This window comes from Lonchura striata, chromosome 1 (assembly GCF_046129695.1).
Source record: "Lonchura striata isolate bLonStr1 chromosome 1, bLonStr1.mat, whole genome shotgun sequence".
Taxonomy (NCBI): domain Eukaryota; kingdom Metazoa; phylum Chordata; class Aves; order Passeriformes; family Estrildidae; genus Lonchura; species Lonchura striata.
This window is the reverse complement of record NC_134603.1, coordinates 132,652,809-132,678,438: the sequence shown is the minus strand read 5'-3', so window position 1 is coordinate 132,678,438 and position 25,630 is coordinate 132,652,809. Positions and strand designations below refer to the sequence as shown.

General features: G+C 37.4%; 1 protein-coding gene across 1 annotated transcript in view; it reads left to right on the top strand.

Annotated features, from left to right (window-relative positions):
* The window catches only part of COL1A2 (collagen type I alpha 2 chain), a 39,749-nt gene that overhangs the window by 2,084 nt on the left and 12,035 nt on the right, over window positions 1-25,630 (top strand). The window contains exons 2-31 of the mRNA XM_077787960.1: window positions 1,711-1,765; window positions 3,300-3,383; window positions 4,673-4,729; window positions 6,850-6,894; window positions 6,991-7,044; window positions 7,353-7,406; window positions 7,779-7,832; window positions 8,364-8,417; window positions 8,694-8,747; window positions 10,406-10,450; window positions 10,640-10,693; window positions 10,799-10,843; window positions 12,856-12,909; window positions 14,280-14,378; window positions 14,464-14,508; window positions 14,617-14,715; window positions 15,302-15,355; window positions 15,455-15,562; window positions 16,385-16,438; window positions 16,554-16,652; window positions 17,524-17,577; window positions 17,951-18,049; window positions 18,806-18,859; window positions 19,508-19,561; window positions 19,687-19,740; window positions 19,840-19,893; window positions 20,675-20,719; window positions 23,466-23,564; window positions 24,215-24,322; window positions 25,124-25,177. Coding sequence (XP_077644086.1) covers window positions 1,711-1,765; window positions 3,300-3,383; window positions 4,673-4,729; window positions 6,850-6,894; window positions 6,991-7,044; window positions 7,353-7,406; window positions 7,779-7,832; window positions 8,364-8,417; window positions 8,694-8,747; window positions 10,406-10,450; window positions 10,640-10,693; window positions 10,799-10,843; window positions 12,856-12,909; window positions 14,280-14,378; window positions 14,464-14,508; window positions 14,617-14,715; window positions 15,302-15,355; window positions 15,455-15,562; window positions 16,385-16,438; window positions 16,554-16,652; window positions 17,524-17,577; window positions 17,951-18,049; window positions 18,806-18,859; window positions 19,508-19,561; window positions 19,687-19,740; window positions 19,840-19,893; window positions 20,675-20,719; window positions 23,466-23,564; window positions 24,215-24,322; window positions 25,124-25,177 — 1,942 coding nt within the window. The remainder of the gene's footprint in view (window positions 1-1,710; window positions 1,766-3,299; window positions 3,384-4,672; window positions 4,730-6,849; window positions 6,895-6,990; window positions 7,045-7,352; window positions 7,407-7,778; window positions 7,833-8,363; window positions 8,418-8,693; window positions 8,748-10,405; window positions 10,451-10,639; window positions 10,694-10,798; window positions 10,844-12,855; window positions 12,910-14,279; window positions 14,379-14,463; window positions 14,509-14,616; window positions 14,716-15,301; window positions 15,356-15,454; window positions 15,563-16,384; window positions 16,439-16,553; window positions 16,653-17,523; window positions 17,578-17,950; window positions 18,050-18,805; window positions 18,860-19,507; window positions 19,562-19,686; window positions 19,741-19,839; window positions 19,894-20,674; window positions 20,720-23,465; window positions 23,565-24,214; window positions 24,323-25,123; window positions 25,178-25,630) is intronic.

Sequence of the window (25,630 nt, the reverse complement as noted above, 5' to 3'; positions counted from 1 at the left end):
CCTGGGTTTATTAATCTCTTGCATGAACACATATGTGGAAATACATAGGTGTGGTGAGTTTTCAATGGAGGTACACTGAAACATGTTTAGAGCAGGTTTATAGTTGTTATCTGCCTTTTTACTGTATCAGCCATGTTACTTGTTTTGATTTAATTAGCAAGTCCATTTTGAATTTGAAATACATGGCATTTTCACTGTTGAGTCTTTCCAGTGTAAGATCTTAACAGGAAGAAATTATATTAGGAAAATGTTTATTGCAGTAAAGGAATTGACAAAATTGCTTTTCAAATTAAAAGCAGAAAATTTAATTTTGAATTGAAAGCAAGTTTAAAATTTAAAATTTGTAAAATATTTGTCTCCCTGCTCTAATTATCTTTTTTCTTCATTCCCTTCTCTTTACAGATGTGAGTCAGGTCAGTATAATTTTTTTATCTAATATGTAACACTCCAGTTAACAGGCTAGTCTTCTCTTCTTGTGGCAGGATTATTTTCTAGCATTCATTCCCAAGATGGTCATGGAAAAGTGGTGATTAAATCCTGAAGGCACTGCCTGGAAAGGTACCCACCCCAATTTCACAAGTGGGACGGCCTTTTTAAGAGACTGCCTTCATAGGTGTAGAGACCATGAGGAGAAAGTAACGGAGCAGTGCTGTTTGGACATTATACCTGGCAGTCTGGATGGGACATTACTCTACTTTAAAGCTGTTTTTTTACAGTCTAAATTTCATTGCACAGTAGGATTATGAAAGAGCTCAGGTGTGACTTTTTTTTTAGTTCTAATATTTTAGGCTGCAATAGCTATAGGATTGTCAGTCTTCAACACAACTTTTTAATACAGTTACATGCATCTTTGCTGTATATAACCACCTAGCCTTCAAAGTAATTTTAAATCACAGGGTATAGTTAAATATGTTGGGCTGAGAAAAATTATAGTTATGTGAGAAAATGAGTCTAAGTTATGCATTATTTTAATTTAAAATACTGGCAGAAATAGTAAGTTATTTTTTTTAATTCTCTTCCTTATTTTTTTCCAGGCACCTGCAGGGCGCAAGGTAAGCATTTTTATTTTTCTTGTGTGGAAAAAATTATGATATCAGGTAGTCTTCAGCAGATTAATATTTTGTTGAATATTGGATGAAAGGAAAATTGGCCACCCTGCTTATTTTCAGTGTTCTCTGAAAATAGCAGAAAATAGCAGTAGTGAAAAAAGGAGGAAATTATAAATGCAAAATTTTAACACCAGGGTAAATTCAAGTATTGAATCAAAGGTGCTTCACCTGTGAGCAGAACTAAGCCTGCCAAGACCTAAATGGCATCGAAGTATCATTCTTATTTAAACAGAGTTCCTTTGTAAAGAATTACGTGGATTGAATAGTACAGCAATATCCATACAGGTCTAAAAGGCTGAATTGATTCTATATTCTTTCTAAAAATCACTACTGTTAAACTAGAACTGGTTATTCAGTAGAAACAAACCTCAATTTTGCAAGTACTTCTGTGATCTGTGGAGTGACACTTCTAATTCACACAACAGTGGCAGTGGCTAATCTATTTCCAGTATATTATTGTGGACAAAAATACACTGTCTGCAGAAAATAGCTGTTGGACCTGAATGTGCAGCTCTCTTTTCCTTTTTAATGTACACTAATTTTTCTTAATGTATCTGTTTCTCTGTATTGTCCTGAAAAATTTCCACAGTAACTCATTGAGTGTTATTTTCTTCCGGCAGGGCCCTAGAGGAGACAAAGGGCCGCAGGGAGAAAGGGTAAGGAATTAGATTGACATTTACTTGTGATCTTTGAACAGTAGTTGTTGGAAGACCAGTAAGAAAAAACTAAGTTTAAGCATTCTGTGAGATCAAACGATTGTATCTGTAGAAGCTTGCATGTGCAATTTAATTAAAAAAATAAACCAAGTTACATATGTGCCAAATTCAGCCTAATTATGGTCATTGTGCCTGAGCAGATACAGTTGAGATCATAAGGCAGCCTAGCTCTTCAAGTAATGATTTGAAAAATGTTTTTCCAGCTGTTCACAGAGGAAATAACAAATAGAAATGCAGAGGGAAAAGTTGGCATGTAATCTTTGAATAATATGGTGTATAGGTAAGCTCTCTACATAAAACCTGAATAGAGTAAGCCAGTTTTGAAGATAATTCATTATCTGTGTTTCCAACGATGTTTTGGAAAAGCTCTTTTCTTGACAGCTGGGCATTTGTTATCTACCTTCTGCTAGTCAAAGAGCATGTTATACTGCTGAAGGCTCTACCGTATAAGTAACTATAAATAAAGACAGTTGGATAATTTAATTGTAATATTCATTCATATTGCTCATACCTGCTTTTCTGCTTTGCTTCTGCATCATTGCTGCTTTTTGTAAAGTGGTATTCTGAACTTACCCGGGTTGTGTGTAGTTACGTGTATTTTTTGTATCATCTGAAAGTGAAAATGCTATAGTACTGATGAGGGAGCTCTTTAAGATTTCTGAGATCATAGTGTGCTGACAAATGTAATGGAAACTATTAGGAAGACTATATCAGTGTGGTGAGCTGGATATTTGCTTTAGGCTGCCGCTAATTAAATTAATGAAATGAGATGCTTTCTTTGTTCTGAAGTCAACAAGCCTAATTCTTCTCCTGTAGAAATCCATTTATTATGGATTTCATTAAGTACTGAACTGGGTCCAAAAAATTCAACAAATTAAATACCTCACATTTATTGCCATGATGCCAAAACTTCACCAGCTTTATGTACTGAGGACAAAAGAATGTAAGGACGAATGTTACTGAACTGAACACGGGTAATTTCAACCTGTTGTAAAAGAAGTTCTGACAGTGGTAGCAGATGGATGGTATCAAAAATCTGTAGAAGAGCACTGCTAAATTTTAATTGCATTTGCAATTATAACAGTAAATTGTCTATACTGATTAAAAAACTGTCATTGGACTTACTCTGGATCCATGTTAACTCATATCAGTAGGACTGACCTTTTCTAATCCTCAGCTGGTCAAACTTTAGGCTCTCAATAGCAGCATTTGCAGGCTGTGCGGGTCTGCATGAGTCACTTGGGGTTCGTAGGTCCAAAGTTTGTTGCTTAAGATGAAGTTTCCCATAACGAGGGAACATAAAATCAGACTATCTTTCTTTTCTCAAGTTAAGCATTTATTGAAACTGTTTATTGAAATGTATAGCCCTGCTGTAGGGTGTGCAGTGGGTGCCTGGTTATTAGTGAAGTTACCACATCAGGTACTTCTTCAGCCACTTCTAATTTTTACTGTATAATTCTCTTTTTAACTCTAGGGTCCACCAGGTCCACCAGGCAGAGATGGTGAAGATGGTCTACCAGGTCCTCCAGGGCCCCCTGGTCCTCCAGGTCTTGGCGGAGTAAGGCATCCAAACTTTCTATTACCAGAATTCATGAGCTGTGCTTTGTAACCAAGATGAAATTTATATCTGCTGGAAAGAACTGTTGTTGAAGAGTAGAAGAAACATTCTCTTGCGAGTCATAAGAAATTGATGGCCCAGTTTCAATGAAACCCTCCTTGGGGTGTATATATTCCATGGAAAATTTGGATTCTGTATTCAACAGGGACTTAAGAAGAAGAGCAAATCAATCCTGATATTTAGCATTAAACTTACACAGCAATAATGTGTATGAGTTAGGCATCAACTAAATGAAACCAGTGCTGTTAAGTAGATGGGGGAAAGAAACCTTTGTGGCTGGATTCAAGAGACAGCAAATGTATTAGAATCAGCAAAGAAGATGACTCCTTAAGCTAAAAATCAATTAAAAATGCGATAGAATTTTAGAGTATTGTCCTTTAGAAATTTTTGTTTTTATCTGTATTCATGCTGCAGAACTATAAATGGGCTGTGCATACACACTTTGTGCACCGGTGTCCATCATGTGTTCTCTGAAGAATGCAGAATTTAACTCTTCGTTTAACACTAGCTACATAGGGATCATGAAGACATAGACACGTGTTGTATAAATAACTTTAGTAAGTCCTTTTGCATGGAAGAATACTCTTTTTTTACTTCAATACTTCATTTTGCTAGTTGCAAATATCAAACTGCTTTCATTGTTTTTTATTTTAATATGTTAATGAAACAATCAAGAAAAGGGCGTTTGATTGTGCTGTGGAGAAACTTTTTCTATTTTTGATAAAATACCAAAAATGCATTGCAGTGTTTCTAAGGCTGCACGCTCCTCAGATGTTATTGAAACTGAAGGGCCCACCTCATGCAATAGCTACTCAGGACTGGTACATTAATTTTACTTATGCATATTTTTTCACTGCTTTGCTTAACTTCCCTCATCGGAAATTAGGCAGAATAATTTAAGAGTTTCAAGAAAGTTTTTAATTTTAAATGAGCGCTGAATTTATATTCCTAATTTTCAGTTCACACTATTGAATGCCTCTCTTGTCACTTCTGCAGAGATATTTAGGTTTGAAAGGGCCTTCCCAGTAAAATCAAGTCTTTTTGGAAACAAGCCAATAGAAATGTATTTCTAATAGGGCTATATTTACTGGGTTATATGTATGCTGCTTTAACAAACCTCATAGCAAGTATAACAAATCAGATGATATTTAGATACAGAATGTTGATTATTAATAGTTTTTAAAGTAAGGTTTTTAGTATTTTGATTTAAACCTTTTTATTCTCTACAGAACTTTGCTGCTCAATATGATCCATCTAAAGCAGCAGATTTTGGCCCAGGACCTATGGTAGGTATATGACATAGCACTTGATAACTCACTTGAATAACGTGTTCAGGATTTTCCCTTAATTAAGCTGCATTAATGAAAAACATAGTGCTAAAATTTTGGGTTTGATCATATATTGGCTCAGACTGGAAACTGATCCTTTTAGATAGGATAATGATAAGTGTTTTATATAGTCTGAGGGTTTGAAATATAGGGTTAGATCTGTATATTTATCTTGAATATAGCACTGCTGGGTGTTGTGCTTTAACTCTGTTTATTGACCACACTTCTATGTGTCAATGAATCTCATTAACTGATGTTAGATAACACATGTACTTTGAGATAGTATTACTTTACCCATATTGAGACCAAATATTGTGTTTTAGGAATGAGATTAACTGTAAAGCTGCTCTCTAAAGCAGACACAGGCCTAAAAAGTAATTCATCATCCTAGCTCCAACTGGTGATGATTTTTCCTCCATGGCTGTACAACTCCTTTTGATACCCTTAGACTGCACTGGTTTTTAGGAAATTGGCCCCTGCGTTTGGTTCTCAACATCTGAATGTTAGTACTTGATACTGTAAGGCTGTTCTGAGAACTCTATATAGCTCACTGTATACTGTGTACAAATGAAATTTAAGGGGTCTATTGCTACTCCATATGAACTTCCTTATGTTAGCAAATATTTTCAGCCTACATATGTAGCAGAATATGGGTTAAATTTACCACATACACTGAGGTCACAGACAGTGCATCTGATGGGTGAGCAGCAAGATGAAGGATGACCAGAATTATTCTGGGTCAAGTGCTTGCTTCCACTTCCAAAAACACTCTAACATTAAATGGACTTTGGAAAATACTTTGGTATCCATTTAGTTATGAAATATAGAAAATAGGAGTACCTTTAATCAAGTTCTGCCCTCAGTGTCTGATGACTAATCAGAAAACATAGATGAGGATTTATCTGAGATCACCATTTCTATATTCCAATTTTTGAGTCAGTTAGGTTCATTTGACAGAAAAAGCAATAGAATCTACCTATTTTGAGGAAGTTTTAAGTTTCACATATTTATTTCATAAATAATATGTAAAATTCAGGAAAAGAAAAGTAGTTATAGAATATAATTTGATAAGAAATTCTCAAGAAATTTGAGAAGTGTTTATGCAGCACATATGATTCAGACTATCTAGAAATTATTTTTCCTAGAATTACTGCATATTTTCATATCCACAACATTGCTTTAACTTCCATGAGTAAATGCCTGTAATTAATATCAATTTATTCCTCTTAATAAAAAGTTTTCAATCTTATGGAAAAGCTACATAAACCACGGAAAAGTTGACATATTATTTTAATGTTGTAATGAGAAAATCTAAAACTTTCCATGAAAGCTTTAAAACAAATTCAAAACATAATTATTAAAACATAATTATTTCTGTTGAAACATCTCCGAAATAATTTGTTTGGACTATAGAAGTCCAAGTTAAAATTTCAGTTCACAATTGTTTTCTTGTTTAGTAAATCTTAAGGTAACTGTTAGGAGCTCATCAATCTATGGAAATTTCCTTTTTAGAAGTGATTTTTCTCACCCTGTGTTTTCAAAATGCATGTAAATCATAAATAATGTCAAGGAAAACATACTAGTGACTTATTTTGCAAGTGATATGAAGAGAATTTAATAAACACCAGAAAACAATGAAATATTTAAATAGAAGTAGAGAATTATTGGAAATAGATGTATATGCAATGTGTATAAGAGCCTTTTATGATGCATTATGACCCTCCTCTTTAAACGTTTCTGCACAGGAAGAGCAAAGGGAAGAATTCAAAAGAGAATGAACCAGATCACTTTCTAACAAGCCAGAATAGATTAAGAAGATGAATCATGACGTTCACAGCCATAGTGGTACATTTCTAATCATGCCACTGGATTCTGTGCTGGTTGTTGCCATTAGATGTTTGCATTTGGCCTGCCTGTGCAAATTCGTGCAAACCTCTTAACTTCCTCTAATTTCATTTGAGCATTGCACAATGGAAACTGTGATGCTAACCATGTTTTAGGAATGCTGGGAATTGGTGTTATAGATAAGTTTATATAAGTGATGTTCTTAAAAAGATCTTGTGATTTTTCTTCCCTAGGGTTTAATGGGACCCAGAGGCCCACCTGGAGCATCTGGACCCCCTGTGAGTACAGTCTTCTCTCTCCTACTGACATTGACATACCTGTAAATTTACAAATTATCTTGTTTGGAAACCAATAATATCTGCCTAATTTTCTAGGGTCCTCCTGGTTTCCAAGGTCTACCTGGTGAGCCTGGTGAACCTGGTCAAACAGTAAGTACAGATCACATACAGACACTGCTTGCATTAGGAATAGCACACCAAAGTAGGTTTGTAATGCTTAGGCCCATTTCTCCTATCCATATGCACTTCTCTGAATGTTTGGATACTTGATCTTGATACACGTTTGGATGCATGATCCTGTTACAGAAACAGAGCTGAACTCAGATTCAGGCTCTCTCCACTTGGAATCAGGAAGTGCAAAATCAATTAGGCTCCAACTATGCCCCAACTCAAGTCAGAAAACAGTGGGAAGGTGAATGTAAAGGCTGATGCTTCAAGTAATTCTCAATTTTTGACAGGGTCCCCAGGGTCCTCGTGGTCCCCCTGGTCCTCCAGGAAAGGCTGGTGAAGATGTAAGTGGTTATTAAGTGTTTTTCTTCTCTTTTGGGATGGTGATTCAATGCTAACAGACAGATTATTGTTAAGTTATGCATTCTATTGGCCACATTTTATTCATCATTAAATAAGTAAACCACTGAAATAATTATTTTGTGGTACAAGAGATGCAGTATGCTGGAAATGTACAGAAAATTGGATAACTTCCAAACCATTCAAAATATATTATTTAACTTCCTGAGTACAGGGAGAAGAAAATTTAAGTTAAGAATCTCCCTGTATTTATGGAAAAAGAGAAGCCTTACCAATGTACTTTCTTTCTTCTTAGTGGTTTGTGTTGCTGTTTTACAAGAGCTTTCCTTCTTAGTGCATCTTTATTGCATTTTTAGGGTCACCCTGGCAAACCTGGAAGACCTGGTGAGAGAGGTGTTGCTGGCCCTCAGGTGTGTAGTGATCCACTGGATACAATAAAACCAGTTCACTAATCAATGAAACTTAACAACCTTTCTGAATTTCACCACATTAGCAGTCTAGTAATATTACTTATATGGATTAATACAATTTCACCCTTACCTGCAGGATATCATATAGTTATGTTTTTATTTTGTTTCCCTACCCCATTCCCACTAAAGCTGGTAATGAGTAACAGAAGTGGCATAACAGTAACAGAAGTGTGAGGAGTTACACAGGAGCAGGTAACCAGGCACCTTGGCATGGAAAGTTAAAAACAGCTCTGCTGTCACGTGGTAATGCATGAAATTTTTGAGATTTAGAATGGGAAAAATCAGGTTGATTACTGTTAGTCTTGAAACAAGTCTGGTCCTGAGAGGTGAGGATCTGGATTCTATTCCTTCCTTGAGTGATAATGACCCAAGTCTACTTGTTAATTTTATTGAAAGACTTAGTCATCATTTTTCCATTTAACTGCACTGTGTAATATGAGAGACAGTCATTCATGCACTCTGTATTTTTAGGGTGCTCGTGGTTTCCCTGGAACTCCTGGTCTGCCTGGCTTTAAGGGAATTAGGGTGAGTACATATATACCTTTCCCTGAGTATTTAAGACAGCATCCCTGCAGCATACTGAAAACCTCTGGAAATCCTCTGAAAGTGAAGAGTGCATGAACCTCTTCAAAGTTTTTAATATTGCTTGATATAAAAGACTAATTATTTCTGGAAAATCAGAAGATTATATTAGGAAATAATTTTGTGTGAAAGGAAGGTTTTATGTTATAAGACTAAAAATTTGCATAAAGCCATTTGAGAGAAAATATGTATCACTATTTATTTTTCTACTCAATATAGGGACACAATGGTCTGGATGGTCAAAAAGGACAACCTGGTACTCCTGGCACCAAGGTAAAGAAAAAATATAAAAATGTAGGATGCATTTGTAGCTCTTCATTGCAAAAGACATGTGAAGTCTCATCCAATCAGTCTTCCTTGTTGCCATTAAACATTGCCCAGCTGCAGTAATCTAGAAGTCAGTGGATCCATATAGAACAAATACATGCACCTTGTCATGAGAAAACATTCCTGAGGCCTTAGACTTGAGCCTTCAATCAAGCTGTAAAGAAGTTAGTGCTTTCAGTGAATAAAGGCTGCAGAACTGGGCTCTTAATGATTGACTATTCAGCAGCACTTTAGACTGATTTTGCTATCTCTGCACTTCTCTGGATTGTATTCTACATTTGGGTGGGTGTTTTTAAAGCTTGCTAAAATGAAAACATCTCATTTTTCTACAAAACTCTATTGTGTGAGACACATGATCAGTGTAAGGCTTCACTGAGTTAAGGCTATTTGATCCTCACCGTCTTATTTCTTTTTATCATCTTCATATTAGAGCAAGCACATTTGAACAATAGCCTTAAAGAAAACCCTTAATAATATATTCTGAAATATAGTCTAGAAATATCTATGATAAACTCTTTGTCTTTTATTTTTTCCTTCTCCTATTCCACCTCAGTGCCTAATATTAGTGTTCTTGAAAAATTTGCTGTTGCATCATTTTCTTATAGGAAATCCTGACTGATTCACAGGAGATTTGTGTTCACAGACTTCTAATATAACAATGAAAAATTCAAATTCTAATTCTCCCTCTTGCTTGTTTCTAAGAGCATAGCACTACTTGGTTATAGGGTTTTTAGTTGTAACATAACTATATTCACTGCAACTTGTTAACCTTCAGAAGAAGTTTAGATGGCAAAGTCTGTCCAGTCATTGAATATTTAAAGTAGATAAAGCACACAAGTAAAGGATAGAACAATTAATAGTAAGAGTGCTAGAAAATACTAGCATAACAAATCAAGGCTGTTCATCATATAACTGTGCTGAAAGCAGCAATGAATGCAAAAACTTGCTCCCTTTGCAGCATTTAAGACTAGGGGCATTCAGGATACAAGTGCTCTAAGACAAAGCTTGTCACTGCAGACCAGCCTAGACTTGTTGAGAAGGCTGTTGAGAATACAGTACTGAAGGGAGAGTATTAATGGCTATTACTCAAATACTCAGTATTATTGGTCTTAAGTTAAAAATACCTGAGGCAGATCTTTATTTTAAGCCATTTGAGAGGATTTTGTCAACTTATACTAAGGCAAAAGAAAGCATCATTCTGCTTCTGCTCTAGCTAAAAAACAGCTGCTGATTGATCTGTGTTTGTAGTTCACTATCCAGATCCAATCTCTTAAATGTGTACTACAGAGTGAATGTCAGCATAAAGAAAGGGGGTAAAGAAAGCTGAGCAAATTACACAATTTTCTTTGGCCTCCCCTTCTAAAAGGATTCCATCTGGCTGTGTTCCAGTATATGCAGAGATGATTGCAGTCTCTGCACCCTCAGGACTTGATGTGCTATTATTGTATAATGTGATGCAGAAACATGGACAGTGCTGTCTTATAAAATGCTACAGAAGACGCAGACAGTGGGATCCAGTAGCTGAAAATCTCTCTGATAGTGTTAGACTACCTGTCCAAAGCATCCTTTAAATAACTCAAATCTCTAAACTTTCTTTTTCATAGGGAGAGCCTGGTGCCCCTGGTGAAAATGGTACCCCAGGACAACCTGTAAGTATTCACTGCTACTGTGAGAAAATATAATCTGATAGATTTAGTTCAGCCAGAATTTTCTTCAATATTTGTCAATATTGACACTCCAGATACCCAGATACTCTAATGTGACTTAACAGAGGAAAAAATGTCTAAATGTCTATGTTCAATGAAAATATATAAATGAGTTTAATTTTTCCTTTCAAGGGTGCTCGTGGTCTCCCTGGTGAGAGAGGAAGAGTAGGTGCCCCTGGACCAGCTGTAAGTGGCTTCCCATCTGTCTGTCATCATGTACCAGCCACTTTCTGTGGCTTCCCGTGATACTCAGTTCTCTTTTCAAACTGTTTATCATGTTCTTCTTCACAGGGTGCTCGTGGAAGTGATGGCAGTGCTGGCCCCACTGGACCTGCTGTAAGTTTCAGTCTTGCTTTTTGGCAGCTTGGTTCCATTAGGCTTTGTGCTTCTTTTCCTATTTTTAGAGGATTTATTGGGGTCTTAGGAAGTTGATTGTGTTGATGTTTTTAACATAGTTCTCTGTTGCTTATCAGAACATCACAAAGAGAATTAGTGAAACATAAACATAAACCCTTTGCAGACAGTATCATGAGAGCCTGAGGATTTATATTAAACACATCCATATCAAAGGAACCAAATATTCTCTTGTTTGCACTGGTGATTTCATGAGGTTTTCCAGTACATCTCACTGGGAAATAATCAGAGCACAGAATTCTCATTTCCAACAGTCTAACATAAGAATTCTTATCCAAAAGCTAAAGAGACTTTCTGCTTTTTAACAGATACATATCATGCATGTGTTACAGATGGCTATAATTATGTACATCCTATCAATTATATATGTACAGTACATAGCTTTGCACCTGCAGGCACTTACCTTTTTCATCCACTGCTGATACCTGTGTTGTGAACTAGTGTGAAAGGTCAGCAAGATCCAACTCTCCTGCTCTGACTGGTACAAACTATTCTAATAAAAGCTAAACCAATGCAGATTTGACTGTTTAAAAAGAGTTAGTGTTGCCATAATTTACCCCTGACTTCAGTAAACCTCATTTATCTCAGCCACAAAAATATGAGTACAAGGATATAGTATTGAAAGTGTAAAACAAATCTGGAATATACTAGAACAATAGTAATAACCGTTAATGGTTTTTTTCTCCCTACCTTCAAAAACTCAGTCTTATGATGAAGCTGTACTTGGTTCTGTTTTGCCAGAGTTGATTTTAATATCTCTTGTCACTTTGAACACCTCTTGTGCTTTAACTGAGTAGAATGAGATCATGGCTATAAATTTCTTTTACATTCTCCCATGTGGAATATTTTAAAAATATGTGATTGGGCAGTTAAATTACAGGCGAATAAAGTTCTTACAGCTAAGATCTGATGTAGTAAAACCAAAACATTTTAGCTGAAAACATTTTGAATTAAGGCAGTTGAGTTGCTATAGGAAAAATGTTCTGAAGCTGTCAATTGCATAGGTTGTTATTCACAATGGGCGCAGTGTTGCCTTATGTCCCAGGCTGAAGTTATTTGTCATATACTTAAGGTTATGATACCTTAAATATTCTGCAAAGCAGTTACTAACACTCATTTTTTAAAAATAAAACAGAAATAATGTTTTATCCTTCTTTCCACTTGAAATTTAAAATGTAAATAAGTCATTGCAATGAAGATTCTGGAAGTTTATGCTTTCAAACATATCCTAAAGGGAATTTGGTCAGGTTTTTTTTTCTTGCTTATGCAAAACTAGTGACAATTCCAGGTACCCCCTTTATAACAGAGTAGGTTATAAAATGTTTGAAGCCAATTCCTCTTTGTCATACCAACTGACATGTTCTATTACCTTGAATTTGTGAGGCAGTTTTATTATAAATATTTTTAATTGAAAGATACTAGCTTGAAAAAAATATACATCAATTCCCAATATGAGTTGGATTTTTTATTCAATAATTGAAGAAAAACTAGCACTTTTTATTTGTATGCATTTAAAAATTTAGGCTATTAATCAGTGTATCTTCTCTTGTAATGTCTCGTACATTGGAACTTTGTCCCAATGTAATTATAAATCTCACAGCAGTAGATAAACATAGCAGAAACAGTAATCTTGCCTTGCAGATGCCTGCCTCTGCTCATCCTCTGTTCTTTCTCAGGTGTTTGGCCTCAAGGCAAGGTTTTACCACTTCTTGTTTAATTTGCACTGCAAATGTTGTTTAAGCATTCACCTGCTCTTAACTGTTTGTAGTGAGACAAATCTGTCAGTTTGGACCTGCAAAAGGCAACTAGTGTGCTGAAGGGGTAATGTGTGGAATAAGTAAATGTGCATTTTTTAAATCCGGTTACTTCAACAAGCAACATGTTTCTGTTGTCACTGAATACCTTTACACAACTGTTTCCCTTTCACTTCCCAGGGCCCTATTGGTGCTGCTGGTCCTCCAGGCTTCCCAGGTGCTCCTGGTGCTAAGGTATGAACATCTGCTTCCATTTGATTGTGAAGATGAAATGTACTAAGCAGAGTTTCTAGGCAGCAGAAAAATCCCATCCTCTATGAACTAAGAGTGCTTTCTTATTAGTTACTCTAGGGATTCATCCTCATTCTGATCTGCATTTGGAGAACATCAGATATGAATGCTAATTTAAAAGTCAGCACTTACTTCATAGCTGAAGATTGAAGCTGGGCAGGTTCTGGAAGACAGAACCCTTCACTTCTTCCTAATTGGTGAACTTATATACACTTTCCAAGGGTGACATGAATCATAATAAATAAGCAATGCAGCAGTTAAATCACTTTACAGAAATAGTAGAGGACAAAGAAGCTGCATTTGAGTATTGGGCTACATCTGAGTCCCTGAAATTGCAATACAGAAATTGTATTAAAATTTTTCAGGTTTAGGGCAGTACCATTTTGCTCTTGTGGACTATAATTTAAATTATTCACTTTATTGCTCAAATCCTAACATTTTTTAACTGGGTAAAAGCCTCAATATTTTGAGTGACCAGAGAAGGACAGAGCTTTTGAGGAAAGGGTATTGCATATATTTCATTTACAAATTATGCTGACCATTTGCCACAAAATCCATGTCATTCTGTGTATCAGACAAAACTTAATCCTCTTTTAGAAGAAAAAAAAAAAAGTGTTTTTTTCTAGACACTTTAATTTTGACTGCAGGGAAGATGAGAAAAAAATTGAGATCCCATTCTGGTTATTGTTTTCAAAAGGCAAGACTTGAAAACCATTAAGTCTTCTCTAATGCAGTTGTAAGCGTGGTTATAGCATATAGTTTCAAGAGAAGACTGTCTACATATCCAGGATGAACTCTGGCTGAACTGCTGAAGAGATCTTGTCATTATATTTAGGTTCTTGTAGTAAACTTAGAGAATACAACCTTCTGAAAATAAAAGCAAGAACCTTTTTTTTGTCATTTATTCCATTGAGAACATATTGTATGCACTCTGATCAGGCATAATTTTGCATCTATGCAAATGGCATACGAAAGTGTGAGATAATGGCCAATTATGTCTCATGTTACCTCAGGCCAATTCTGGAGGCATATGGATGCAAGTGAGACTGGAATTCTAAATCTGATTTTTTTGGTCAACCTTCTGAGTAAGCATCTGATTTTCCTGTCTTAGCCATTCCTTTAGATGGAGCCTAAATAAACATCTCAAGTTGAGTGCCTTTAAAATCAATTAAAAGCTCTCAGCTGCTTGGTTTCCTGGCCTCTGCAGTAGGAATACACAAATATGGTTATCTTCATGCCTGGCTGATACAGGATTGCTTCACTCCTGCCATAAGGCTGTGTACACTGATAGAGGGTTCTGTCCTCTCCAACAGGGTGAAATCGGACCTGCTGGAAATGTTGGTCCTAGTGGTCCTGCTGGCCCAAGAGGAGAGATTGGACTTCCTGGTTCTAGTGGTCCTGTCGGCCCTCCAGTGAGTAACTTGCCAAGCTTTATCTACTGCCAGATGTGTGCACTTTTGATTCTGAATTAACCAATATTGTTACCTTTCTTAACAGGGCAACCCCGGTGCTAATGGTCTCCCAGGGGCTAAAGGTGCAGCTGTAAGTACAACTACACTCACACGTGTTTCCTCTAAAAAAACCCAGTTCTGCTGATGCAGTAGAAAAGACAATGGGTTCACAATACCTTTTTCCCCCTCTGTTGGACAGGGTCTTCCTGGTGTTGCTGGTGCTCCTGGTCTGCCTGGTCCCCGTGGTATTCTTGGTCCTCCTGGCCCTGCTGGTCCTAGTGGTGCTAGAGGACTTGTTGTAAGTGACCTCCTGTATTGCATGTATTTGAAAACCAGACACAGTGTCCACAGTTGTAAAAGATCTCTGGATACATTTTTGCTATAGTGCAGACATCTTTTCTTGATGTACTGGACTAGAACATTGTAGTTAATTTCTGTGTCTCATTACTTGCTTTAATGCTGAGATTGAAAACATTCACTTTTCACTCCCTATGAGTGCAAGGAGTAGTTGGATTTAGCGATCCTTGTGGATCCCTTCCAATGCAGAATATTGTGTGAGTGTGAAGCTCTCTTCATGTTGATAGCACTGAGAGAGATGTGGCAGCAATCTCCCAACTAGGCCTTCAGTGGGTATCCTCAGTAGAGGAACAAGCCCTAAATGTGTTGTTGTTCAATACTGTCATTTCTAAGCACTTTTAACATGTTTGGTTTTGTGCCTTTTAAGTCAAAAATACAGTCACGCTCATTGGCCATTTTCATGACAGAGGGAGGCATGCCATTAGATGATAAAAGTATTTTTTAAGTCATGATTAACCTCTCCAGGTAGAAGAGAGATTTTTGGAATGATGCCTAATTCTGTCATCTCTTTTTATTATGGACTCTAGGGTGAACCAGGCCCCGCTGGTGCCAAGGGAGAAAGCGGTATGAAGGGTGAGCCTGTAAGTATGGCAAAATGGGAAGGCTTTTTCAATCAAAAGCCTGATAATATCTGCAACACAGCCTCTGATACCTGATTTTTCTCTGTTTGTTCAAAATAGGGTGCTGCTGGACCTGCTGGCCCTCCTGGCCCTAGTGGTGAGGAAGGCAAGAGAGGCAGCCCTGGTGAACCTGGCTCTGCTGGTCCCCCAGGCCCTGCTGGTCTGAGAGTAGGTTTTCTTTTCATGTTCCAGACTTAGAAGCAAAAAGGAAAGTGAAAATCAATCTAGAGTCCCACAGGCAAATTAAATAATTAGGAGTAATTAAATTTACATTTAAGCTGCTAAGCAAAGATTATTTTCAGTTCTGAACCTTTTGATTAGTTGGGACCAAACCCATTTTTGCTTTGCATTAATGCTTGTTTACTCTCTTATTCCCTGAAGTATTTAGAGATTGCTTTGATTTATCCACTGTATAATATTTAGTGAATTATCTTTTGATTACTCTTAAAAGTTTGTGATGGGATTTAACTGCTTAAAACAGATAATGGGTTGACACATAAAGGGGGACAAAAGCTTTCAATTCAATGTCTTCAAGGATGCCTAAAAAACTTTTCACTGGAAGTGAATGCCATCCATGAACTTCATATAACTTCGTGAAGGAAAAGAATTAACAGAAAAATAAGAAAAATGGCAGCGCTTCCCCCAGATTTTTTTTTTTTTTTTTTTCAGAAATAAAGAATTCAGTCAGTAACTCTAAGGGAATGTGGAACTGTGTGGGCCAGGCTGTGGGATCTTAGCTGCTAGCTAGATCTGTTAGTTACAATGAGCACTGAAAATAGAACAACAGATTAGAATTTAAAGAAATCTACAGGAAGTGAGAGAGCTTTCTTTCACAATACCTATTTACACCGAGGTGTGTGTGCTTAAAGCTGCACTTACTTCAAATTCAGTAGACCTGCTTGGAAGCCTGAAATCTAGTAGGCACTATACACCTCACAGGAGCAGATTTCTTTCTTTCCCTTTCTTGATTTGCTTTGTGTTGACTTGCAGGGTGTACCTGGATCTCGTGGGCTGCCTGGAGCTGATGGCAGAGCTGGTGTCATGGTAAGACTTTTGTCTGGGTCACTATTTTCGAGCCACCTTTTATATACAGATCTGCATTGCTTTTTGCTTTTTGCATTTGCTACCTCTACCTAATTTTATTTTTTTCTTTTTGTAGGGACCTGCTGGTAACCGTGGTGCTAGTGGTCCTGTTGGTGCTAAGGGTCCTAATGGTGATGCTGGCCGTCCTGGTGAGCCTGGTCTTATGGGTCCAAGAGTAAGTTCAAACTATGTGGATTAAGTGTGAACTGCATAGGAAGAAAATTACTTACAATTAATGGACAAAATTATTCAGAAATCCAACTGCAAAAATTCAGCATGTGTTAACCACAGTTAGGGCACTTCCACCACCCTACTGAAAAAACAGGAAAAAGTTAGGAACAATTAAGAAGCATCAAAATGTTTATTGAAATTAGTTACTTTTGTTAGGGTAGCATTTGATGGCCATGGGATGGAGCACTGCCCTCTTGTACTGGATACTGCATTGACTTCTGTAAAAGGTTTCCACTTGTGATTATTTACAGAATGCAATCATTATGATCACAATTAAGGTGTGTGTGTTCTCTTCAATGAACTCAAAGGAAAGCAGACCCTACTAAAATGATGTGAAATGGATGATGTAAATGATCTCTTTTTTATTTTACAAATTATTTCACTGAAAACAGCCATTTACTTTTAGTGGTATGGGCTGCAGCCAGATTACATTCATTTCATTACATTTATACTCCTTGTTCTTTCTCTTCCTACCCTACCCTGTGAAGTAAAGGTTTGCAATGCATATATGAGTATTAGGCATCTGCAAACATTGAAACACACTATCCTCCAAAGCAGACCCTAAATTAGTTTCTCTGAGTAAAACAGGTACTTCCCTATACTGACTTTCGACTGGCATGGGGGCACACACCATCAAATTAAAGAGTAAGTGTGCTTCAGGTGGAAATGTGATAGCACCTACAGTCATGTTTAAACAATGTACACTGATAACTTGGCACCTGTGTATGTGTGCATGCATGCATGTAGAAAAAATGGTGGTTATGTATTGGGTGAGTAGGTTTCCTTCTAAAAACATGAAACTTTTCCTTTCTCAGGGTCTCCCAGGTCAGCCTGGAAGCCCGGGCCCTGCTGGCAAGGAAGGTCCTGTTGTAAGTATTTTGCTTTTTATTTTGTTCCGCCTTTGCATGGGAAAGAAAGAAGTACAATTGTGTAAAGCAGACATCTCAGCACTGATCTCTAACACAACTGTGTAAAACCAGCAAGATTCTCTATTGTATTACTCAGAAGATTGAAGTGAAGCTTTCCATTCCTTTCTGTGGGTGTTGGATCAGGCCTGTGTCCTGGGAGGGGAAGAAGAAATACAGATTCCTACAAAAAGGAGAAAAAGGGAGGGATACATGAGCATGCGATGTATCAGCAATGGTGAAAAGTTAAATTACATTTGCTTCCTGTCAGTACATATTTCTCCTAAAGCTGAATTAAATTACCTCAGCCATTTAATAGTATGATTTCTTTTTCTAGGGTTTCCCCGGAGCAGATGGTAGAGTTGGGCCAATTGGTCCAGCTGGTAATAGAGGTGAGCCTGGCAACATTGGATTCCCTGGACCAAAAGGTCCCACTGTAAGTACAGGACAATAACTTTGTATTACTATGAAAGTATTTCCAGATTAATCTGTAGGGTCTCAACAATATCATTAATCCAGCACATCTCCCTATATGCTCCTGTGCTGTTCATTGGGTGGCATCTGCTTACATTCGAGAGTTCTGTTTCAAATTACTTTCCAGTTATCTAAAATACGATCAAAGAAATGAAAAAGCAGTTTAATTAGCTTAGGGATATTTTGACATTGAAGTGATTAGAATAATATATGTCTATTTTATTATTTCAGCATGTCCATTTTATCATTTCTGTGTATTCACATCTGTAGAATCTGTCAAGTTTGGACATTAAACCAATTTCAGAGTACTGTTATTTATGGAGCACTAGCCAAAGCTCACTCAATTTAGAAGAAAAGCTACCAGTGATTTCAGTGGAGTTCTTTACATGTCCCACACAGGCCACAGATAACAATCATGTCCTGGACTTGGGTGTTGCTGTACATACACACACATGCAAATATATAGTGTATTGCATAGGATACTACATGGAGTGCTGATCTCAAAACATAAAGGCATCGAGTTTTGAAAAGACATATATTTTAGAGCTAATCTAAGTGATCCAAAAAGATAGATGGAGCTTGTGTGTGTTTTAATTTGGGTTAAATAAATATTTCAGTAAATCTTCTGCAGTGAGAATGTAAGTCTCTGCTTAGTAGTTTAAACTGAATCTAGTATGAAGTGTTGGTTAACTTTTATATCTTTTTCTTTCAACTTCAGGGTGAACCTGGCAAACCTGGTGAAAAAGGCAATGTTGGTCTTGCTGGCCCACGGGTATGTGGATATATTTTATTTATCATCTTCCAGAGAGTAAAAAAAAAGTAGATTTTCCAAACCTCTGTAATAAGATAGCATTGACTTGTGCAAGTAGGACTAGATGATGAAATTAGAAAAGCCCTTGGGAATGCATTATTTTTAGCCTCTTGTCAGTGGGGACTATTACTTAATGGATAAATGAAAACTCCCCTTCTTGGATATTAGTTGTGTAATTAATCATGGGGTATTATCCTATGAAGAGGAAAAAATAGCACTCCCTATCCTTAATTCTTAGAACGCAGTGTATGGTTTCCAATTAATCCTGTAAATTTGCAACTTTTTATTCATAGTTGAAACTTACTAATTCTTCCATTTAAGGGACCGAAAAAACAGACTTGTGTGGGAAAAATTCTATCAGCAAAGTTTCTATATTTTGTAATTCCCAAAGAAGTTTTCTGAACTATGAATGTGCTGCAATAAATAAAAAAATGATGAGAATTTAAAATTTTAAGCATCCTTAGTACCTCTGGCTTTGAAGTTCTTGAAAGTAAATGGTTAAGTTCAAAATACAGTCAGAGACATTTGCTTTTGGCACATAATCATTTAGAAATATTACTCATATAAAATTAAAACTTTGAGCATAGCTTTCTACTTGAACATATACAGGGCGCTCCTGGTCCAGAGGGAAACAACGGTGCCCAAGGTCCTCCTGGAGTCACTGTAAGTAACAGCCTTCACACAAATCCAATTTGTGATTTCTTTTTATTAATGGGACTTCCCATTGTAAAATCCACTTCCCTGTATTTCTTCTTCCAAGTTAACCAATTGTTTTTCATTCCATCCAGGGCAACCAAGGTGGAAAGGGTGAAACAGGTCCTGCTGGCCCTCCTGGCTTCCAGGTAAGGAACTGTGTGCTCTGTTCAATCTTACCTGTGGTTCCCAAAGCGTGAAGAGCTTCTGCCTTAGCTGTGTTTGTATTCTTGTTTCTTTACACTCAGGGTCTGCCAGGTCCCTCAGGTCCTGCTGGAGAGGCTGGTAAACCAGGCGAGAGGGTGAGTGACAGACACAGCATTCCATGGATGGGGCAGGCATTGCATGAGGGCTCTGTTTGCAGTGGCACACTGGGTGGAGCAAGAGCCTGTTGAATCTATTTCCCAAAACAAAGCAATCAGGGTAACATGCAAACTTTAATTTGGAAAAGTCCCTTTTGCATTGGAACTTGCATCATGCTTCCTTTTTAAAAGTTTTGCTATGAAACAAAGCAAAGATAGTCCTTTGCCTTTTGGGCCTTAAGTAACAATAAAATATGCTTCTTCCCCCAGAAGAGACAGTACATGAAAAATATTTCACTTCACAATTCTTTTAAAATCTTCAAGGTTCAATGTAACCTGCACTACTCCATTTATGTTTTTGCACCTCAGCTGATTTCAAGGAATGTAAAATGGCATCCAGCTGAGGTAGTTATTTGAAATTCATGCTGTAGCTGCTGCACAGTTGGTGTGGGATGTACTCTGCAAATAGTGCATCCTTTGTGTCATAATCACCTTTTACATTTATAGTTACATCTGTGCCCCTGTAGAAGAGTTTACATTGCATATACCTAAAAAAGAGCTTGTAATTTAATAACTAACTCTTCAGATTAAAAAAATGTTATCTAATGTGTACCTTGAGATACTGTGCAGCTGGAGGAAAAGGGCTTATTTCCATGTATGTAATAGATTGTCTGAAAATTCAATATGCTGCTGCAATTTAAGAAATTCCATTTGTTGTAAGAAACAAAGTACCATTTAAGCAAGTAAAATAAACTTTACCTCTATATCTACTCTCTTCTAGGGTCTTCATGGTGAATTTGGTGTCCCTGGTCCTGCTGGCCCAAGAGTGAGTAACTAATTTGAAATCTGGTACAGACTGTCTTAATAATGTGTTCAATAATGATAGTAACTATGCATGTTTCCATATTCTTTAAGGCAAAAAGCTCTTCTCTGTTACAGAAGAGTGTATTGCAGCAGACTTACAGGAATGAACGATGGTATTCTCTGGCCTTTGTAGGTGTTAGGATATTTGAGTTAGGGTTAACACAGTTGCCAGTTCTAGTAAACTTCTGAGTAAGTATAAATATTACCCAAAAAAATATATCCTGTATTAAACTTGAGACTGTGGGTGATAAAGGACTGATCCTGATCACTGAGGCCTGATGAATATGAGGGTTTTCATCTGCAGTGCCTGTGCACACACCTTCTTAGCCTGACCATTTCAGTTCTACTATCCCTTGCTAGGCAGCTCCTATGTCCCCAGTACTGTCCTTGAATTAAGAGTGGACTGAATCCAGAAACCAGAATAGTCATTAGAAGGTATTGCCTCTCAGTTCCCTTTCATTCTGAACTGTCAATAAACATCCTCAGAGAGCTTTGTGTGGATGCCTTCCTGCATGGCAGGAAGATCCCATTTATGTAGGGCAACGAGTAGTTTATAAACGGCTCAATTAAGTATTTGCTTTCCAAATCCACCTCTAAAGAGATTGAAATAACTTATAAGAGTGAATGGGAATATTTGTCACTGAAGATATTTCATCTGGAAGTCAGAAGAAAAGAATAAGCAACTGAAGTAGGTTAAATATCAATCACTTTAAACAGCACTTTTTTTTTCCTATGGTTTAGAGCCCTGAGTCTGTATCAAAAACTATGTCTGCTCTAAACTCTCATTTTGCCATTTCATCCAAGTCAAGTTCCCTTTGTCATAGCAGTAGCAGTTATTTGCCTCTACTCTAGCTTGCCCTAAGCATCATATCGAGCCCTCAGTGTATTTCATTCAGTATTCCAAATTAGGCCTTACTGATGCTTTATACACAAAACTAGCACTTCCTAAAAGTATCCCACTGCTTATGCTAGATCATATTTTCCCTTTACATGTCTGTCATATTGTTGGCTATTAACTTTTTTTCAGTCATTTTTACAATTGAAGCCTCCATTTGCAGTTTTGATGCCTAAATAAATGGCCTGGTACTTGCACTCTTGAATTTTATCTCTTTGCTCTAGCCATCTAGCAGGTTATTCGCTTCTTCCTGTGTAGTCTGCCAATCCTTCTTCCTGTTGACAAATGCTTCCTTTGTGATATTTGCATATTTCTTCATTTTCTGCCTCTTTATAATTAACAAAATGTATAAAACAAGTTAATTTAGGAACATCTCTACAATATAAATTAATCTGTTGCATCATTGATGCTTTCTACTGGTGAGCTAACTCCCCTTAAGTAAATTCTTTGACCACATTGTAGTTCTTATACAAATTCCAATTTCTCCAACATAACTAAAACTCCATTCTACCTTATGAGATTATTCACTGATGTCCACCTTGATCACACTGAGATCATTTGAGATATCTTTAGTAAAACTGGTGTTTCTATCTTTGATAGATGTATTGTGCATTTAAGTTGAGTTTCTGGTTACTTCCATGTCTCCAGATCTATAATGCAGAACTTATCCTTATACCTGCTATAATGTACAGGTCATATTAGTAGCCTTTAGGTGTTACCTTTATTATTCTCCTGTCACCAGGCACTTGCCACTGCAAATATAATTGTTTTCCAATTACTATTCCTTTAATGTTGGAACTCAGAATGTTCCTCAGACATTTTTGGAGGTTCCAGGCCCTGGTCAGAGGCATTTGAGACCCTGGCAGGCAGCTGGAAACAGCTGTGATTTTGAGTTTGAGCCATGGAATGAGTTACCAACTTTGCAGGTAGAACAAGAAGTCACAAAAGTTTAGATATTATAGTAGAAGTAGTTACAAAGTAGAGGGAAGAACTTGTTTGTATTGTACAGGGGGGGTTTAACGCCTGTACAGGGGGGTTTTTACTTTGTACATGGGGGTCAGAGGTTTTAAGATAGAGGAATGTAGGCTGGTCCTGTTCCTCCTCTTTCTTCGTCCTTACCTCCATGTTCTTGATGATGTTGGCACTTATGGATTGGTTTAGAGTAGAAAAGCACCATTTAATATAGGTATAGGTATTGGGGGAAAATTGTAAACATGTATCATGTAATGTATCATATAAAAGATAGCAGCAGCCCTGGGCGGGGGGAGAGAAGAAGAAGACAGCAGACAGAGAGGATGTCAGGGTGTGTGTGCTTCTGCCTGAGCTGCTGAGCAAACTGCAGCAGCCTGAGAAGACAATCTTTTAGATAGCTTACAATAAACTGCTTTGAGACCAAACAAGAGGCTGCTGAGCCTTTCTTTGGAAGCACGGGTTGGAGGAGAGACTTTACCACCACACGGAACGCCTGAACCAGGCCGGGGTTCTGACACTTTAATTTCACTAGAATCCATTATTTGTCCTAAAACAGAATCTCCATTTGATAGTAGGATGCCTGTTAACAGAACAAGCACAGTAGCTAAAATCCATGTTTGAGAAATATTAATACTTTAGTTGTCAGCTGTTGTCATGATGCAAGACTTTATTACTTGATTTTGATATTTTTGTGTCAAAAGCCAGAGTAAGCTCTTATGACAAATTTGGTTAATAGCTGCCCAGTTCTAATGAAAGGTTTATTCAGATAAACATGTGACATGCCAGTGCTTTCAGCTAGAGAACAATTCAAGGAGCACTCAGATCAAACTGTGTCCTGTAGGGTGAGCGTGGTCCTCCTGGTGAGAGCGGTGCTGTTGGCCCTGCTGGTCCCATTGGAAGCCGTGGTCCCTCTGGCCCACCAGGCCCTGATGGTAACAAGGTATGTCTTTTCCAGCTGCCACTGCCTTACTGTTGAATTCCTGATCAATGCAGTCCAAAACCTCTCTCCAAGTGGTGAAGTTCCATCCCACTCTAGTTTACACTAATATTAAATGGGTTTATGTTTAGTAATATAGATGATTGGAGGGGAAGTCAGTTTGAATGCAGGTTGTCAGCTAGGGATGCTGTTATGTTTGGAGATAGGATCTGAGATTCTGACCAAAATTCATGCCGACTTCTGTTTATACCCACACTTACCTGTACACAGGAAGCTCTTGTCTCTAGTTAGTGATATTTTCCCCTAAATATTAGCGCAGTAATAAGTGTTCATCTAGAAAATGATGATGTTGGCTTGATGCTAAGTGAATCTGGATCTTAGTTTTCTAGATTTCCATGGCTAGTCTTTCTGCAGAAGTTTAGTTTGGAAAATGGACCTAAAACCTCAGGAGCCCACAGAATCAGAGAGAGCGTTCGCATCTAGCATCTTCACTAGCTGGAAAAGCAAAACATGTACAATAGCTCAAGACAAAAATGTTACTATTCATACTGTTTACAACCAAGTAGAATGGTGGGCAGAATAGTAACGATGATTTTGTTCCAAACTGTGTGAGTGACTTGACCCTGACTTACATGATATGCTGTTGCTGCTAGGGTGAGCCTGGAAATGTTGGTGCTGCTGGTGCTCCTGGTCCTGCTGGCCCTGGTGGAATCCCAGGAGAGAGAGGTGTTGCTGGTGTTCCAGGAGGCAAGGGTGAAAAGGTAAGATGGACAACTGGCTTGTTATTGCATGCGCAAGTTTGAGATGCCTAAATTTCATTAACTTGGAAAAAACTGCAGGTTACCCCAATGTGACTTTTGTTTACTGTGAAACTGTATTATGCAGTGGTCAGCAAGTAGAGGTTTTGTCAGTCTGACTGACTGTCTTTTCTAATGTGCCATCCTAAAACTTTTTTAAAAATACTATGTATTGACATGAAGATTAATGAAGAGCTGTAGGCTGTATTAAGAAAAAAAAGAGAACAGAGTGCTGATCTGGTTTCTTGACTCTAGTGATGGTCTGAAAATGACTTTTTATTATATGAAACATGTGGCATTTTATGTGTTCACCCATATGACCTCATTGTTTTTAATAGCTGCTTTCTTGCTTCACATAGAAGGTAGAAGATGAATACCTAGAAGAACTTTTACAAATGGATATCTCTTGACCAAAAGAAAAGAGATTTTGAGGGGGATTTTTATTCATCATTTGTAATATACATTGACATGGTCTTAAATTTCTAATTCCATTCAGAACTCTTGGTACCTGAGAAGAAGCCAAGAAGGCTTCCCATGACAGAAGCAGGTTTATTCCGAAAAGCATGCCAGCACCATTTTCAAACATTCACTTTGCCAGTCAGCAATAAGAACAAAATAATCAATGCTTGTTGCTCCAGAAAACCTAGCATAAGATTTTTGTATGATGTCTAAGTAATGCACAGATACTCAGCAAACAGCTCAAGACTTCTTTGATACAAACTATTGTGTTCACTACCAATCAATTTTTCCCACTGTGTGTTCCAGGGTGCCCCAGGCCTGAGAGGTGATACAGGTGCAACAGGAAGAGATGGTGCTCGTGTAAGTGTCTTCTGATTCTACTTGACTTTACCTTGCTACACCTCAGAACTAAAATAATTGAGAAAAATGTTCAGAACTTGCATTTCCCACTGTATTGCATTACTGCTTGTATCTGCACATTTTTGATACAAATCAATGTAATTTTGTTGCCCCTTGTCCAAGGATGATTGAATTCAGGGGGAGAGACAGAGAGAAAAGTGATCACTTCTCATCCAAGCAGAGAAACTACATGAGCAGAGTATTTCACAGACATTGCACAGCTGTTCAGTGTGACAATGCCCTCTTTAATTTCATGGGCTCAGCCCAGACAGCTAATTTTAAAGGCAGCCTGCAAAGTTACACAAAACTACCCTTAATTTGAGATTTCAGGTGTCTTTCTTAGGATTCATACTTTGGGAAGGAAAATAACAGAACAGGTTTTGTTTTATAAAAGCATGTATCCTTTATACTGAG